We start from the raw sequence: 17,266 nt of genomic DNA on the forward strand, positions 1-17,266 counted from the left end.
TTGCTATGAAGAGTAACACAAATTAATAACATGTATAAGCTGGTTTAAATGGTGCTTTATTATTGCTGTTGGGATTATAGGCTATCTGAGACATACAGACCCAACCACAGACGGGCGCAGTTCACAGCCTGGGGGCTTTTGGTTTAATAATAATCGGGTTAGGTACTTAACAGGTGCCAGGCACTATTTTAAGCATTTTGCATGTGTTAGCTCATTTAATCTTCCCTCACATTCCTGATGAGAAAACAGCTACACAGAAAGAATAAGTAACGTGCCCAAGGCCACAAGAGTTTTCTAAAGCAGATTTAGAATTCCACCCCAGGCTCTATGGTTCTGGAGTCCATGCTCTTTCACTATCACCATACTACAGTCAGAGGCTGGGCAGCTTGTACCATAGAAACATACACAAAAGTAGTGAACAAGATCAAAAAGGTCATAGGGTAATCTCTCACTCAACCTAGAATTTGTTCTGAAAGCTTTCATATAGGCAGGATTCTTGGGATGGGGTAGAGAGCCTTACAAAATGGTGAAAGGATTAGACAAATTCAGAAACTGGCAGAGAAGGTGGGAATGTCTAGATCAGACCAAGTCGGTATTATGTAGTCCTTTCCCGCTTAAAGAAGCAAAAAAGGGTCAGTAAATAACCTGGTAAAGGATGGAAAAAGGGTGTTTCATGATAAGCAGTAGGGAGTTGATGCAACTACTGGATATTCTAAACAGGACAGTACCTATTCATATACAGAATGTGCTCCACTAGACATGATCTAGTAGGCAAAGCTCTCAGAAAGAGCCTTAAGAGACACAAGAAAGGGGAAAGGGCACATGAGTCAGGAAACTGGACCTGAGACACACAGATCTGAAACACCCTTTCCCCCACACTATTTTAAGTAGCTGGAAGTTACTCAGTAAATGGTATGTCTCATACCAAGGCATTGCTATCGTGCAAGTGGTATCCTACATCCAAGATCACATGGCAGCGCTGTAGGTGTCCATGGGTGGGTGGAGCAGAGTAAACTGTAGATTATAAAGCCCAGAGACAAAGCTGGCATAGGAGTCCGCACATGGGCAGAAAGACAGCCCCCAGGACTGGGCTGCTGTCTGAGGACAGAGGCAGGCAAAAGAACGAAATCTTGAGTGGGGATGGAGGTGTGGGTTAGAGATCAAGCTGAAATAAGAACATGGAATAGAAACGAGGGCAAAAGCAAGCTCAGGCAAATAAGGAGTGGAGAGGTCTTTGCAATTTGGACTTTGTCTCTCAGTAGATGGGGAGTTTTGTTGGCCAAAACTATGACTCACAACTAATCCCATCCCATTCTTCTTCAAACACTGAAATGTACACCAGAAGTGAGCCTGAGATTATTGGATCCACTTTAGAGGATACGGGAAAAGAATGGGTGGCAGAATAACAAACACCAGCATGAAAGGTTCCCACCCACCAAGATAACTTAATACCCAAATCAGGAATGGGGTACACACCAATGCAGTGTGTTCTCCAACTTTCTGACCAAGATCCACAGTAATACATACATTTTATCTGCCATCCAGTACACAAATACATATATACTCTTCTTAGTACCCTAACAGCTGGTTATAGATAGCAGAACTAAGATTCAAATCAATGATTGTTTACAAATTTCATGTTGCAAATTGCTGCCCTGTTTTTTGTTTGTTTGTTTGTTTGTTTGTTTCCCCAGAAAGAGTGAGGCCTGAAACCAAATCAATGTAGTGGGTTGTGACAAGAAATTCTTCAAAAGAAACAGAAAATGATGTATTGAGAAAGTAAGGAAAGCCCCTGCTTCCAGAAATTTTTGGTTCACTTTTAAAATTTACGTATGTGTGCACTGAGGTCTCTAAGATTAATGTTTCTTTTCGGTGACTGTCCAAAAGTTTGCAAAACAAAGACCTAAGGTACACTCTGAAGAAAATGGAAATGGATGTTACATTCATGGCCAAATGAGCTGTCTCTGTATACACAGAGGGAACTCCGGGAGAGGAAGTGAGCTAACAATTATGGAGCAGGTACAGTACAGGGCGGGGGCCTTCACAAGCATTAACTACATGATTCCCCACTGACGGGTGAAGAAAATGACTCAGCCACACTGAGAGTTCGTAGAAGGCCGAGACTGGAAACCACAGGTGTTCAGCGCGCGCCCCCGCCGCTGCCCCGGGACGCGCGAATACACCTTTGGCACAGCGTGCAAAGCCACCAGGCGTCAAGAACCCGCCAGTCACCGACGCCGCTAATCGGAGATCAGCTGCTGCCCCGGGGGGTACGGGACACCCACATTGATACTCGCTGGGCTCTGGGACAAACCCGCTCTCCCTTGGATAACCAGAGGCCGGATTTCGCAACCTCGTCCAGGATGGTCGAGGTCTCCGTCAGCACGACGCGCGCGCGCGTCTTGGCCCTTCCGAGCCACTATCCCCAACCCTAGTAGGCGCCACTCTCGCGATATGAATGGCCGAAGCCCTAGGACTCGTCACTGACCAAACCTGCGCAACTAGAGAAGGGTCCACTTCTTACACGGACCAGAGCAGTACCTGAGACAGGAGGAGCCTCCGCCATCCCGTGCGTGCCGCAACACCTAAAGCGAGCCCTGCAGTCCTGCGAGCGCTGTCACCCGGTCACGTGCCCTAGACTTCCGGCGCCGAGAGAACGTCCGCCCCTGCGCGCCGGGTGGACGCGCCACGGAGTTTGCGCGGCCAGAGTAAACTGTGTGGCGCAATCCTGACGTCAGACAGTTGTGCCACGCTCGGGGCGGAAGGAGGAGACCAGTGACTACAGCTTGCAAGGAACGCGGGTGTGGGGCGGGGGCGCGGGCACTTGCGCAATCGTCGTTTTCGTTAAGCTTTCACTGAGCTCACCTGCTACTCTGCCCTCTTGCTCTCTCACCCGACCAATTTCCCTTTGTCTTCTGAAGTCAGCTCGGACATCACCTACAGTAGTTCGGATTACAAAACACAAAACTGCCCAGCTGGCCTGGCTCAGTGGTTGAGCGTGGACCCACGGTTCCATGCTCGTTTGTGTTGCCCGGATTATGGGCTGAATTCCCTGTGTGGGGCGTGCTGGAGGCAGCCAATCAATGATTCTCTCTCATTGATGTTTCTGTTTCTCCCTCTCCTTTCCTCTCTGAAGTCAATACAAATAAATAAATAAATAAATATATATATATATATATATATATATATATATATATATATATGAAAAAGAAAATTAAGTGGTCAAAAGGCAGTCTTGGGACAAATGGTCTGCAAAACAACGGGTAATATACAAAAAGCTCTTACAAATCAGAAAACGATAAGCCACTTGTTGGAAATGGTGAACTTGAATGGGCAGATGACAACAAATATGAGAAATATGAGGGAGAAAGTTTGTAGGCACTGATAGTTTTTAAAGTATAAAATATTTTAAAAAGTGAATGTGTGGAGTGTTTGTTTTGTTGTAGCATTAAGAAATATAACACAACATTTAAGGGTGAAGTATCTACATTTGTAAAGTAATTCACTGGCCCAGGCTTTGATAAGAATAGGAAATAGATTCATTCATTCACACACATTTTAATGCATACTCTGTCTCAGTCAGGCATCGCTTAAAGTGCTGGAGGTAAATGGTGAAAAAATATAAACATGGTTCCTGCCCTCATGAAATGCATTGTCTAGTAGGGGAGATAAAAAGTTAAAAAAAAAATTTAGCTTTATAGGTGTGAGTACACAAAACAGAGTTTATTCTTGTATTATTATTTATTAATAATTATTTGCCCACCCCTGTATTTAATCATCCAAATATCTGGAAGATAATGAAAATAACATTATTAATGTTGTTACCCAAACAAACCTAGTATACAGCTTATGAATGCAATATTAAAAACCCTATATTCACCCTAACTGGTTTGGCCCAGTGGATAGAGCATTGACCTGCCGACTCAAGGGTCCCAGGTTTGATTCCGGTCAAGGCCATGTACCTTGGTTGAGGGCATATCCCCAGTGGGGAGTGTGCAGGAGGTAGCTGATTGATGTTTCTCTCTCATCAATGTTTCTAACTCTATTCCTTTCCCTTCCTCTCTGTAAAAAAAAATCAGTAAAATATATTAAAAAAAACAAAACCCTATATTCTTTCTACCCGTCTTCTAATTCACTGATTGGATCCTCAGCTTTCCCTAATCTGCTGTGTATTCTTTCTAGTGTGTTCATTTGTGCTATGTCTATTTGTTTTCATAGTTACTATACCTTTTTTCATGCTGTTGAACATCTTTACCATCATTACTCTGTTTCAGATAAATTTCTTATCTCTATTTCATATCTCTTCTTCTGGAGAATTCTCTTGTTTTTTCATTTGGAGGTTGTTTCTTTGTCTCCTCATTTTAGCTGCCTGCTTGGGTTTGTGACTATGTATTAGGTAAATCTGCTACGCCTCTCAATCTCTAGTGCAGGACAGTGTCAAACACTGTTTCTCTAAAAAGTAAATTTTAATGTGAATCAGAGACTTCTTATTCTTGGGTCAACCACTGAACCACACTGGTTGGGCAAAAACTAAGTTAATTTATATTTACAAATTAAACATTTGTAAAATAATTACAAATTATGTTGTTGTTATGAAAGAAACTAGCAGAGTAATAATAATAGAGACTTACTAGGATCTGTTTCAGAAAAATGTGCCCAGCAGTGGTCGGGTAGCTCAGTTGTTAGAGTGTCATCCTGATATGCCAAGGTTGAGGATTCCATCTCCAGTCAGGGAACATATAAAAATCAACCAATGAATGCATAAATAAGTGGAAAAACAAAAATTGATGTTTCCCTCTCCCTCTTAAAATCAATAAATCAATAAAAAGGAAAAAAGAAGAAAAAAAAAGAGAAAAATGTAGCCAGGATTCTTTCAGGAGAACAAAGGATGAGAAAAAGAAAGCTATGTGAAGACTCCGAGGGAACAGCATATGCAAAATCTATGAGGAAGGAAGGAAAGAGCTATTAAAATATTTGCTGGAGAATAGTGAGCAAAGAGAGGGACACAGTATGTATGAAATTGAAGAGGTGCTTCAGGAGATAGTGCAGATCACCCACAGGCCATGCTGATGGATTTTATTCTAAGAGCAATAGGCAGTTATTGAAAGGCTCTCAGCAGTTACACCTAAGGATTCTCTTGCTTCTAGGGGAAGCAAGTATAGAAGTAGACCAGTTACATTTTTGTATTATGCAAATGAAGAATGTGATGGTGGCCTTGACTAGAGTGACAGTAAATGTGGAGAGAAAAAAGGAAAGATCTGAAGTATATTTCAGATATAACCCTTACGCAGTTTCCAAATTTTTTCCAAACAATAGGTGTGATGTGCTCTCATTATTTTGTTTGATTACTGAGCCTCACATTTCTTAACGGCATTTATGTTTTCTCTTTTTAAATTCCTTATTTATATCCATTGCCCATTTTCCTATTTTGTTTCTGGTTACTAATGAGCCTGACATTTCTTAATGACATTTGTTTCCTCTTTTTAAATTGCTTATTCATATCCATTGCTCATTGCTTTATTTTCTTGCTGTTGGTTTCTTGTATATTATAGATACCGATTCCTTGTCAGTTTTAGACATTTCAATTTTCATCTTCCATTAAGTCGATTAATTTTGTCCTTAATTTTGACATATCAATTCATCAAACAAACCTGTTGTCATCTTTAGAAATTACCAGTTTTGTCAGTCTGGGTCCGTTCAGGAGAGAACTATACAGTAATTTGAAAAGGAGAGGAATTGTTTAAGGACATATTAACTATAACAGGGGATTGGAGTAATAAGGATTAGCTAATAATCAAAAGAGCTGATGCGGCTCAGTGGCCCGCACACCAAAAGGTTGTAAGTTCAATTCCCAGTCAAGGGCACAAATCTTGAGTTGCAGGTTTGATCCCAACCCCAGTTGGGGTGCATGTGTGCATGTATGTGGAAAGCAACCAATCAATATGTCTCTCTCACATTGATGTTTCCCACTCTCTTTCTTCCATCCCTTCCATTCTCTCTAAAAATCAATGAAAAAATATTCCCTGGGTGAGAATTAACTATCTAAATAAAAGAATCAAAAGAGAACTCTAAAAGAATATAGGATTAGCAATATAAGGAATAGCCACTACCTCTAAGGTTGATTGAGATAGTATCCAATGAAGATCTCCCCAGAATTGAGGTGCAGACCTTGTTAGAGATGTTCCTTTGGCTCACTAGGTGGCAGGAAGCCACTGCGGTGCTGTCCTGGCAGAAGTTGCCAGAAATCTGCCTGGCCAGGGTGGCTCAGTGGTTGAGCATTGACCTATGAACCAGGAGGACAAGGTTTGATTCCAGGTCAGGGCACATGCCTGGGTTGTGGGCTTGATCCCCAGTAGGAGGTGTGCAGGAAGCAGTAATTAATGACTCCCTGTCATCATTGATGTTTCTCTCTCTTTCTCCCTCTCTCTATATACATACATATATGTATATAGGATATATATGTGTGTGTGTATATATATATATATACATACATATATCTTATATAACAAAAGGCTAATATGCAATCAACCAAATGGTGGGACAACTGGTCACTATGATGCACACTGACTACCAGGGGGCAGATGTTCAAGGCAGGAGCTGCCCCCTGGTGGTCAGTGCGCTCCCACAGGGGGAGTGCCGCTCAGCCAGAAGTTGGGCTCATGGCTGGTGAGCACAGCAATAGTGCCAGGAACCTCTCCCACCTCCATAGCAGCGCTAAGGGTGTCTGACTGACAGCTTAGGCCTGCTCCCTCAGGCCCTAAGCCATCAGTCAGACATCTCCTGAGGACTCCCAGACTGCAAAAGGGGGCAGGCCGGGCTGAAGGACCCCTTATCCCCCCAGTGCACGAATTTCATGCACCAGGTCTCTAGTATTTGCGTGTGTGTGTGTGTGTGTGTGTGTGTGTGTGTGTGTGTGTATTATTTTTTTAAAGAGGTTGCCATAAATCTACCTTGTGGGATGTTGGGAAGAGCCCTTTACAGAGAGGTGTATCACAAAACACACTCCATTACAAACCACCTGAGGGAGATGCCAGAAGAAGTTTCTGGCTGCTAGCTACCCTACTCTGAAAAAGCCAGCTGCTGGAGAAGCCATATGCCTTACAGGAGCCAGACAGCGAAGAAGCTGCCCAGAACACAGAAGCCTAACTAGAAACAGGAAACAAACCCCTTTTTGCCTGTAATATCTCTCTGGTGCCCTCTACTGATAAAGCTTAATACCTGAAAGCAGGCAAGGGATAAATATTTAAAAGGCTCAAATCCATTTCACAGAGCAGGCAAAAAGGTAAATTTGGAACTGAAAGGCAATAATTTATTACTGGTACACTAGGAAACCTATTGATTATTTTCCAAACTTGTAAATAAATGGAAGTAAACAAACATCTATTCTGCCTTTCCTATTTTATGCAAAGAACTGAGGTCTGAAAAAACCTTAGCATATTGTTTGTGGATTCCAAATAAACAAACTGGATGACTGGCTGTGAAAGAGATGGGTTTATTAGGACTTACGTGTGCACTGGTGGTGGCTGACCAGTGCAATTTCCCACCAAGTCCCATCTGGCCTGCGGCCAGCGAGTACGGGGGTAGGGAGGTGCTGGACTTGCCGTAGCACTCTCAAGAAAAGAAAGAAGCCCCTGCTTTTTTATTGTAAATAAACCCTTATGTGAAAATAGCATGTTGCAGCTAACAAAGTACTAATGACAATTATCTCCATTATTCCTCACAAGAGCCTTGTGAGGTAAGCACAATTTTACTAAGGAAATAGAAGCGAGGAGGGCTACTAATAGTTATTACATAGCAGACCCAGGGCCCAAGCCTGGATTGTTCCTCAATCTTTCCTCTATACCACAATACCACCGGGTAAAATCGATTTCTATAGTGGAGTTTTTAGGCTGAATTGATATTAAAATTATATTAAATTTTTGAAATTGATTTTTAGAGAGAGGAAGGGAAAGAGATAGAAACATGGATGAGAAAGAACTATCAATATTTTTTTTTTCTTTTTTTTTTCATGTATAGGGCATAATGTCACAGGAAGGTCATAGTATCCTGCCACCCGTGAAGAGTAAGCCCAAGTTGCTATTGGATGTGTTAATCAAAGAGGAGCCATTCTTCAGGCACTCTGCTCTCTCCACATCCAAAGGAACTATCAATATTTATCAGGTGCTCCATGCATGTCCCCTTTCAGAGACTGAACCCGTAACCTGGACATGTGCCCTGACCAGGAATCGAGCCAATGACTTCTTGGTGCATAGATCCATGCTCAACCACTGAGCAACACTGGCCAAGCAACATTAAAATTATATTTAATTTGTGGTTTCTACAGTGGAAGTTTCAGGCGGAAGTGATATTATTAAAGTTATATCCTTTTGAAAAATATTTATTGAGTATAAATAAATGTCCTATACATTAAATATCAAGAAATATTCATTACTGATTACAAGTCAGGCTGTAATACTGAGGGAACCATAGAATAAAACCATCCACTCATGACATAGCAATAATTCCATTCCAATATTGGACACAGTAATGGTTTACTCACAAGACATAACAATACTCTTCAAAAACAGCCATCACTTTAACCAACCTATATTACCACAATAGAAAATGATTTTGAATCATAATATTAACAGTTCCAGAAATCCCATCTGCCTTATCAATTTTATCAGGTCAATTTGAGATTGTGGAGTTAAACTATCTTAAAATCTAAAGAGTCCCATTTCCTTGATTTTATTTCAAATTATTAAGGAATGAAATCATACATGCCCATTGATACGTTTCAGTAAGTTAGTCTTTCCTAAGAGAAAAGGAATAAAAATTTAGTACAAAGAAAGCATCCCCCAAACGTTGAGTCTCTTAACGGAAAAAAAAAAAAAAAAAAAGAGTAATGTAATTAACTTTTCCTTCAAAGAAAGGAAAGAAGCCATAATCTGTCGTGGTAAATTTGGAAAGATAAATATTTCCTAGTCCCAGAATATGTATTTATTTTACAAGATGTACTTGAGCGATGCAAGTCTATGAAGCAGGGATTTGTGGCAATCCGAATTCATCCACGAGGACTCCATCCTGTAAAAAGGGAGCAATATTTTAGCGCCACTACTTATCTTTTCTTAAATTTTTATTAAATGTATTGGGATGATATTGGCTATCAGGATCATATAGGGTTAAGTGTACATTTCTAAGATACAAGATCTATATAGTATACTGTGTGCTCATCACCCAAACAATATATTAGGTCCCTTTCCTCTGATAATCACCACACTGTTGTCTGTGTCCATGAGTTTTAGTTTTATATCCCACATATGAGTGAAATCATGTAGTTCTTTAGCTTTTCCTGATTTATTTCACTTAGCATATTCTCATAGTGCCACTATTTTTCAACTGATTAAAAAAAAAAATGATTACAAATATTTAATGGTTAAAACTCATCTCCAAATGTTTAATCCATGAAAATCAAAATCAGAAGATGAGAATGAGATTTTTTTATGAAAGGTAAAGAAGGAAGTGATGAAGCTGGAACAGAGTGATGAATCTCAGAGGGAAGGGGGGAGGAAGGAGGATGGGAAGAGATTAACCAAAGATCTTATATGCTTACTAGAGGCCTGGTGTAGGGATTTGTGCACCGGTGGGATCCCTTGGCCTGACCTGCAGGAATCGGGCTGAAACCAGCAGTCCAACATCCCTTGAGGATTTCGAGAGGGTACAGGCCAAGCCAAGGGACCCCACTGGTGCACAAATCTGTGTACCCGGCCTCTAGTATTAAATAGTCATTGTATAAAAACATTCCTGGGTCTCTGTGACACCATCTACACAGCTTGTTCATAATCTAATGCAAGAGAACTGGGCTTTCAAGGGTACCCAAAATAATGACCGAGACAGTCTTTCCTTGTTTAAACTTAATAGTACTTTTTAGAATCCCAGCTGGTGATCAAGCATAAACCTTTATGATTGGCATAGAAATTATAAACAGAAAAAGCTTTCACCTTATTCTTTGTGTCAGTGGGAACACCTTCTGGAATTGCAGGTGCAGATGCTGCTTCATCCAAGTAAGAACTGTCTTCATCAGCCAGAAGTTCATCACCCAGTGCATCCAACTCTGAAATTGAAATAGTCAACATAAAAAAAAAAATGTGGAACCAAGAAAACTGGCAGCTTGTGTTAAGAAAGCCCAATTATTTATTAAAAGAACATATAAAAACAAAGGAAAAGGGATTACTAATTTCTATTTTCAAAATAAAAGATTTGCATTATAAGCAATTTTCAATGGAACTGATGTGATAAAATCTACGAAAAAACAAAATCAAAATAAAACAAACAGCCGAAACCGGTTTGGCTCAGTGGATAGAGCGTTGGTCTGCAGACTGAAAGGTCCCAGGTTCGATTCCGGTCAGGGCATGTACGTTGGTTGCGGGCACATCCCCAGTAGGGGGTGTGCAAGAGGCAGCTGGTTGAGTTTCTCTCTCATCGACATTTCTAGCTCTCTATCTCTCTCCCTTCCTCTCTGTAAAAAGTCAATAAAATATATATATATATTTAAAAATAATAATAAAAAAATGAAACAAACAAAACAAACATTCTTCATGGGTTAATAAGGCCCCCAGTCTTCACGAGAAGAATCTATAGTTATCAGTTGACCAATTCAAATGAGAAAATCCTGATAACGTTAAATATAAATTCTCTCTCATTTATTGATGAACTTGAAAGAAGACAATGAAAATAGGCAGAAATTGTTGTATACTAAGTAATCATTACATGAATCAGGCTTTTCAAAAAAGTGTATGGTAAAGTGAGTAGAAAGTGACCAGGAGGAAGGATAATAGCAGGCAAAAACTCATTGGGGGAGATTCTAGATGGGAAATAAGAAAATAAGAAAATTTTGGGTACATTGTAGATTTTATCTCTCATCGATGTTTCTAGCTCTCTATCTCTCTCCCTTCCTCTCTGTACAAAATCAATAGAATATATTTAAAAAAAAAATTAAGAAATGAGTAGGGTTGGGGAGGCTCTAGGGTGCCCTGACTGTAAATAGAACTGTGACCCGTTGGTTCATAGGTCAACGCTCAACCTCTGAGCGATGGCAGCCGGCGGGCCCTGCTCATCCTTTAGGTCCTATGTCCACCCCCATCCCAAATGTGTTAGATTCCCCAGTTATGTGCTTCATGGCACCCCACACTTCTCTGACCACTTGTGCTCTTGTAATTAATTACTTGAAAGAAGCAGTTTCTTACCCCTGTATTGAATTCAGGGGTCATATTTGTTTTCTCCAGTGCTGAATCTCCAAACCTAGCAGTGTCTGGTATATAGTAGATGCATGACAAGTACTTATCAACTGCTATTTCTTGATCTGCTTTGCTAGTCTGAGGGACAGGAATTCAAGTAGCAAAATAGGAAGACCAAAATCAAAAGGAAAACAGTAGGGAAATGCAGTGTTTAGATACCAAGCACCGGTCAGCACAGTCCTTTGAGTGGACCTTCCTTCAGAGCTTGTCCATCCCAAAGTTGTAGGTAGAGTGTGCAAGTCCAATGTGGCTGCCTCTCAAGCTGTCTTCCCAAAGACTGGACCATAAACTACTTTTCAAGTAACCCTCACAGGAATTTTCTCTAGCATTTGGGAAAGTTGCTCCTTTCAGACTCTGACATTACACATGCATTGCTTTTCCCAAAACTTTACCTGCTTCTAGATCATCTTCATCTATCTCTGGAGTGCCATAGCTACGACTCAGTGCTTCTTGGATTTCACTTGCATCTTCCATCATATCCTCTAGCTGGTCTTGTAAATCCTATAGGAATATATGACACGATTTTTATTAATTTCTTACCATTTTACTATACCTCTCTCTTGCCCTGTACTCTCCTCTGAACTTAGAAAGAAGTAATTTTTTAAAAGATGATGTAAAAAAAAAAAATGCAGAGCACAAAACAAGTTGTCAACAACTGACAGCTCCCCTGCCAGCCTGCTCACCCCCAACTGCCCCCCTGCAGGCCTGCTCACTCCAAACAGCCTACACAGAGAACCATGTAGACAATAAAGAACGTTTTCTTTATTTAACAAACACTGCAATTAGCATTTAAACCTGCAGTTAATGGAGACACTTTTATGCAGAAGGCACTGAAGGGAGGTATGAGCCTGGAAAGAAAACTGGGAGACCAGGGCAGAGGCAGCAGCCTGGCTCCTGCTGGGTGTGCAGAAACTAGTACATTCTTACAGAAGCCAGTATACATCTCACCTCAATCTGATCAATTTTCACGTGCTTGTATGCTTTCTTCATTTCCTTTACTCCCAGTTTCATAGCTTCAACCTAAAAAAAAAGATTAAGAAAAAAATGCAATGTCTTAAGAAGCTATGCTGGTTAAACTGTCTTTTAAAAACCATGGGAAAGAGCACAAGAGTACAAAAATAAAATAAAATCACGGGAAAAGGTGCTACGGAAGTACCGTGGTCTTAGTGTCTTTCAGTGACTGGATGGTGTAATTGGCTTGTTCCATGTTAAAGGACTGCTGGGCAAGATTGTCCCGCTGCTGCTCATACCTTTTAGAGTAAGTGAGAATGGTGAATGTGAGACAGATATAAACCATCAAGAAGGAAGTATGTCTAATACTAAATAAGAATTTTCTTTTTATAAAGGTTCTTAAATATACAATAAAAATTGGCTAAAACAATCACTCTAACCCAGTGATTTTCAACCTTGTTCATTTCATGGCACATTAAACTAATTACTAAAATTCTGCAGTAGACCAAAAAATATATTTTTGCCAATCTGACAAGAAAATAGATGCTGTTTTGATGAATTCACACCAGATGACTATTTTTATGTTGGCTGTTGTCGTTTTTTAATTTGGTAATCTAAGGGAAAAGAGGTCAGTGCTCCTGACTTGTCAGGTATTGCGTATTTTAAAAATTCTTGCAGCACGCCTATTGAAAATCACTGCTTTAATCAAGCAAATATCATTTGATGCAACCCTCCAGTCTTTTTCTTTTGTATGTATTTTAGTTATAACACTATTTTCCATTTAATATTATAACATTTGTTGCTACAAGGTCTTAATATATATGCCTTTATAATGTTTTACATTATTTCCTATGCTAAATTCCTGGAAGCGGAATTCTGGGTCAAAGGGTAAGACTATTTAAGGACCCTTAAATATTCTGGTGGATGAGGACTAATATGTGACACCTTAATCAGTAAATTAAAAAAAAAAAAATCTCCTAGTGGGAGGGAACAAATATCCAAGATTCCCAATTTCACAAACAAAAATTAAAAAGGCACACTCTTCCTGGTGGTGTTGCTCAATGGTTGTGTCAACCTATGAACCAGGAGGTCATGGTTTGATCACAGTCAGGGCACGTGCCCAGGTTGCAGGCTCGATCCCCAATGTGGGGTGTGCAGGAGGCAGCCAATCAATGATTCTTTCTCATCATTGGTATTTCTATCTCTCTCCCTTCCTCTTTGAAATCAATGAAAAAAAAATTATATATATATATATATTTTTTTTAAGGCAAACTCTATTAAATAAATAATGGGAGAACCAAACCCTATAGATCTGGGCAGTCCAATACAGAAGACATTAGCCATATATGGTTATTTAAACTTCAATTGTTAAAATTAAATAAAATTAAAACTTCAATTTCTAGTCATACTAGCCACATTTTAAGCACTCAATAGCCACCCATGGCTAAAACCTTTTGAACTGGACAGCATAAATATAGAACATCCATATCAGCAAAAATATAGAACATCCATATCAGAAGATAGTTCTATATCCACAATCCATGCACTTTAGTACAGTACTCTATGTTTCTATCTAGCAGAAGAGGAAAATAAGAAATAAGGTGACTTTATCAAGGCCACTTTTTCCCCAGCATACTCCTCCTTAATCAGTCTATTACACCTATCTAAGAGGACTGGCTTGGCAACTTGGAGGACCAGCATCATAGCAACTGGTCCACCCGTTGTTCAGTGGACTGGTGGTAACTATCCATTTGTGGTAACTAACCTTTGCAGGACTAATCTAGATGGAGAGCCCTAGGTGGTTTGGCTTAATGGTTGGAGCTTTGGCCCACAGACCCAAGGGTCATGGGTTCAATTCCCAGTCAAGGGCACCTATGGGTTCGCTCCCTGCCCCTGGTTGGGAAGCCTGTAGGAGGCAATCTGCCAATCGATCTTTCTCTCTCTTCCTCTTCCCTTCATTTCACTCTCTCTGAAAATGAATAGAAAAAAAAATCCTAGGGTGAGGAGTAAAAAAAAAAAATTTTTAAATGAATGGTGCTACAACAAATGTTGCTAAATATAGAGGGGAAGAAAATGCCAGCTAACTATATATGTACATGAAATTTGTAATTACACGAAGAATGCTTATAAAATGGTATAAAAACCTGAAGGAATGGAAGATCATTTCTTTTGGTCAAACCTGTGGAAGAAAGGAGATTTTGCATACAACTTACATCCTCTTTTGCTTTAAAACCCGCAAAGCTTTCTGCTTGACCATATTCTGAGGAGAAAAATAGATTTTAATGAAAAGAAGTAAAAAGTATATGGTAAAAGAAATCTTCCATATCCCCAAATGTACATATCTACTCATTCTCTTCTTCAGATTAACCGATACGGTGTCTCCTGTATTATTCTTCAACTCCCAAGAATAGTCATTAAGACTCAACTCTTCTTTGCCTTTGCATCCCATATCTCAGCCTAAGAACTGCATGTCTTTTTACTAGTGCCTATTATATTAATCCCACCCCAGCCCCAACAGTGCGATTTTGTATATCCACTTACCTTAGGAGATCCCCAACTTGGACATCCTGCTATCCACTCAAACTCAAAAACACACACAAACTCCTCAACCTGCTCTCCTTGGGAATTACTAACAGCCCCATCGATCTCTCACTTCTTCTATGAGAACCTTTGCATCAACCTTACCTTTCCTCTCTCTGTTGTCTCTTCGTGAACAGTTATTACTGATTGTCAGAACTCACTTTCAGATTGAATCATATCATTCTCCCGACTACCACCATGATTTAAGCTTTCATCCCATCTAATCTAAATGAGCTTTCCTGCTTCTGGTCATTAAAATGGCTGAAAAAAGCTGCTTGTCTCTTACCTTGTCACTTTCTATACAGTTCCATAAATCATTTTATTTGTCTCCTCCAATGGAGGAAAAGCAGATATTATTACTTCACAGACATTAATAATACCTAACATTTACTGAATGTTTCTATGTACTAGACACAGTGCATTGTAGGTCACATTAATTACTTCATGTAATCCTCACACTATTAAGTAGATATTATCCCCATTTTACAGATGGGAAAACTGAAGTTCAGTGATGCTAAGTAACTTGTCCTCACTCAAATGGTTAATATTATAAAGATAGAAGCAAAGAAGGTAGTTCTACATCCACAATCCATGCACTTTAGTACAGTACTCTATGTTTCTACCTAGCAGAAGAGGAAAATAATAAGGTGACTTTATCAAGGCCACTTTTTCCCCAGCATACTCCTCCTTAATCAGTCTATTACACCTATCTAACAGGACCAGCTTGGCAACTCATTATGCCTGAACATGGCTTATCTTTCTCTCCAGATTGCCACCTTTTCAGCAGAATATGCTAATTCCCACATACATGCTTTTGGACATGTGATCAGTATCTTCCCTCCATCAGGTCAAATCCCAGTCTCCATTTCATATCTGGTTGTAAACTTTCTTCCCTAAAGGATACACCCTCACATAGGTTTTCTACTTACCAGACTGTGAGTGTGCCTTCTGTTATCTCTCAGCAGCCCTTCAACACATGCTATTTTCACAGGTGCTCAAATTAGGCTGTCACGGCAGCTCCTGCCTCCCTTACCTTTGCAGGACTCTCCCTCATCTTCTTCATCTGATCCTTATACTTCACTAGCTCAGCATCCAGTCGAGAAATTTTCTTGTCAATGGATTCTGCCCTGCTGTCCACCTTAAGGGGGAAAAAATAAAAGGCAATGGTAGTTATTGTAATACTAGAGGCCAAGTGCACGAATTTGTGTGTGGGTGGGGGATCCCTAGGCCTGTAGAGGGTTGGCTGTGGGAGGGCACTGACCACCAGGGGGCAGCTCCTGCATTGAGGATCTGCCCTCTGGTGGCCAGTGAGCATCATAGAACTGGTCCACCCATTGTTCAGTGGACAGGTGGTACGCTTTTATATATATAAATACTTACATGAGAAGAAGCAAGAGAGAAAGGAATATGGAGGAAGAAAAATAAAGAGGATCATATGGTGAAGGGTGGAAAACACTTTGGAGGTCCAGGCTTCCAGCCTGGGCTGGGCTCTTTACTAGCATTTGCCCAAGGGGAGGGGTGGGAGGAGTGGAATACCCAAACAGAAACTTTGGGAGGCTTTTATACACTATACTCCATCCCCCAGATTCTGATTTTCCAGGTCTCCCTCAAGTGCGTCTGGACAGAAAAATAATTTAAGAGTCACTCGACTAAGTGCAATTTCCCTAGAAACAGAAACTAGTCAGGCTAAAGACTCAGGTGTGTGAAATGAAATCGTGAGCTGTAGACTGGCTGGAGCTGTAGATCTAATGCTGTCTCTTAAAGGTGGTAGCTTAATGCCCAGGACCAGGGTTCTGAATTTTGTTACTGAGATCCAGGATCAGGTACAGATATGTTGACTTAGGATGTCAGGCTGAGGGTCCTGACCTGGGATGAAAGAGGGGTAAATGACAGAGGGAAGTGTATACGGGATAAGCAAAGAGCGAATAGACGCGGCAGTGGGCATCAAGGGTCGGGTGCCAGTTGGGGGAGACAGTGATAGGTCAGGGGTCTCTGGTTTGTGGCGTCAGGAATGACCTGGGTAACAGGAACAAAGGTGGAGTGGAAAGGGCCGAGGTGTTAATGGGCTCGGGACCGGGAATGGGGTGGAGGAGTAGGAGCCGGGAGCCGGGAGGTGGGTGGAGTAAGGAGGGGGTTCAGAGGCCCCGAGCCTAGCTTAAGTGTAGTCAGTCAAGCGCCCACCGTGCCAATGCAGTCAGTCAGGTTGGGCGGCGGAGCCTTCGGTTTCGCTTTCCCGAAGAATCGGTTCATCTTGGCCGCGAAGAAAACCCAAACAGTGGAGCAGAACCAGAAACGGAAGCGAAGACAACACCGCCTCGGTCTTGACTTCCGGCTCCCCGTGCGCAAGCGCACTGCGCCTCTCGGAGTTCCCAGATCCCTTTGTCGGGGGTTCCGCCCGGCCTTTTCCGGGGAAGGAGAGCTCCCGTAGCTTGGAGGTACGTACTGGATAGAAAGTCAGC

The 17,266-nt window shown here is 41.0% G+C and overlaps 2 protein-coding genes across 3 annotated transcripts in view; both read right to left on the reverse strand.

Annotated features, from left to right (window-relative positions):
• Positions 1 to 2,675, reverse strand: part of NFX1 (nuclear transcription factor, X-box binding 1) — a 56,653-nt gene extending 53,978 nt beyond the window's left edge. For both annotated transcript variants that reach the window (XM_084897973.1, XM_084897972.1), the window contains exon 1: positions 2,542 to 2,675. In XM_084897973.1, coding sequence (XP_084754099.1) covers positions 2,542 to 2,566 — 25 coding nt within the window. In that variant the 5' untranslated portion in view covers positions 2,567 to 2,675. The remainder of the gene's footprint in view (positions 1 to 2,541) is intronic.
• A 5,681-nt stretch (positions 2,676 to 8,356) lies between these two features.
• CHMP5 (charged multivesicular body protein 5) lies at positions 8,357 to 17,253 on the reverse strand. Its single transcript, XM_084898011.1, has 8 exons — positions 16,989 to 17,253; positions 15,841 to 15,945; positions 14,441 to 14,487; positions 12,433 to 12,526; positions 12,225 to 12,296; positions 11,669 to 11,777; positions 9,981 to 10,093; positions 8,357 to 9,063 (listed from the first exon to the last, which is right to left on the reverse strand). Exons 1-8 carry the CDS (start codon positions 17,055 to 17,057, stop codon positions 9,013 to 9,015), a joined length of 660 nt encoding a protein of 219 aa, XP_084754137.1. The 5' UTR covers positions 17,058 to 17,253; the 3' UTR covers positions 8,357 to 9,012.
• Positions 17,254 to 17,266: the final 13 nt, after the last annotated feature.

The sequence above is a fragment of the Pipistrellus hanaki genome, assembly GCF_964339955.1.
Source record: "Pipistrellus hanaki genome assembly, chromosome: 11".
NCBI classification, from domain to species: Eukaryota; Metazoa; Chordata; class Mammalia; order Chiroptera; family Vespertilionidae; genus Pipistrellus; species Pipistrellus hanaki.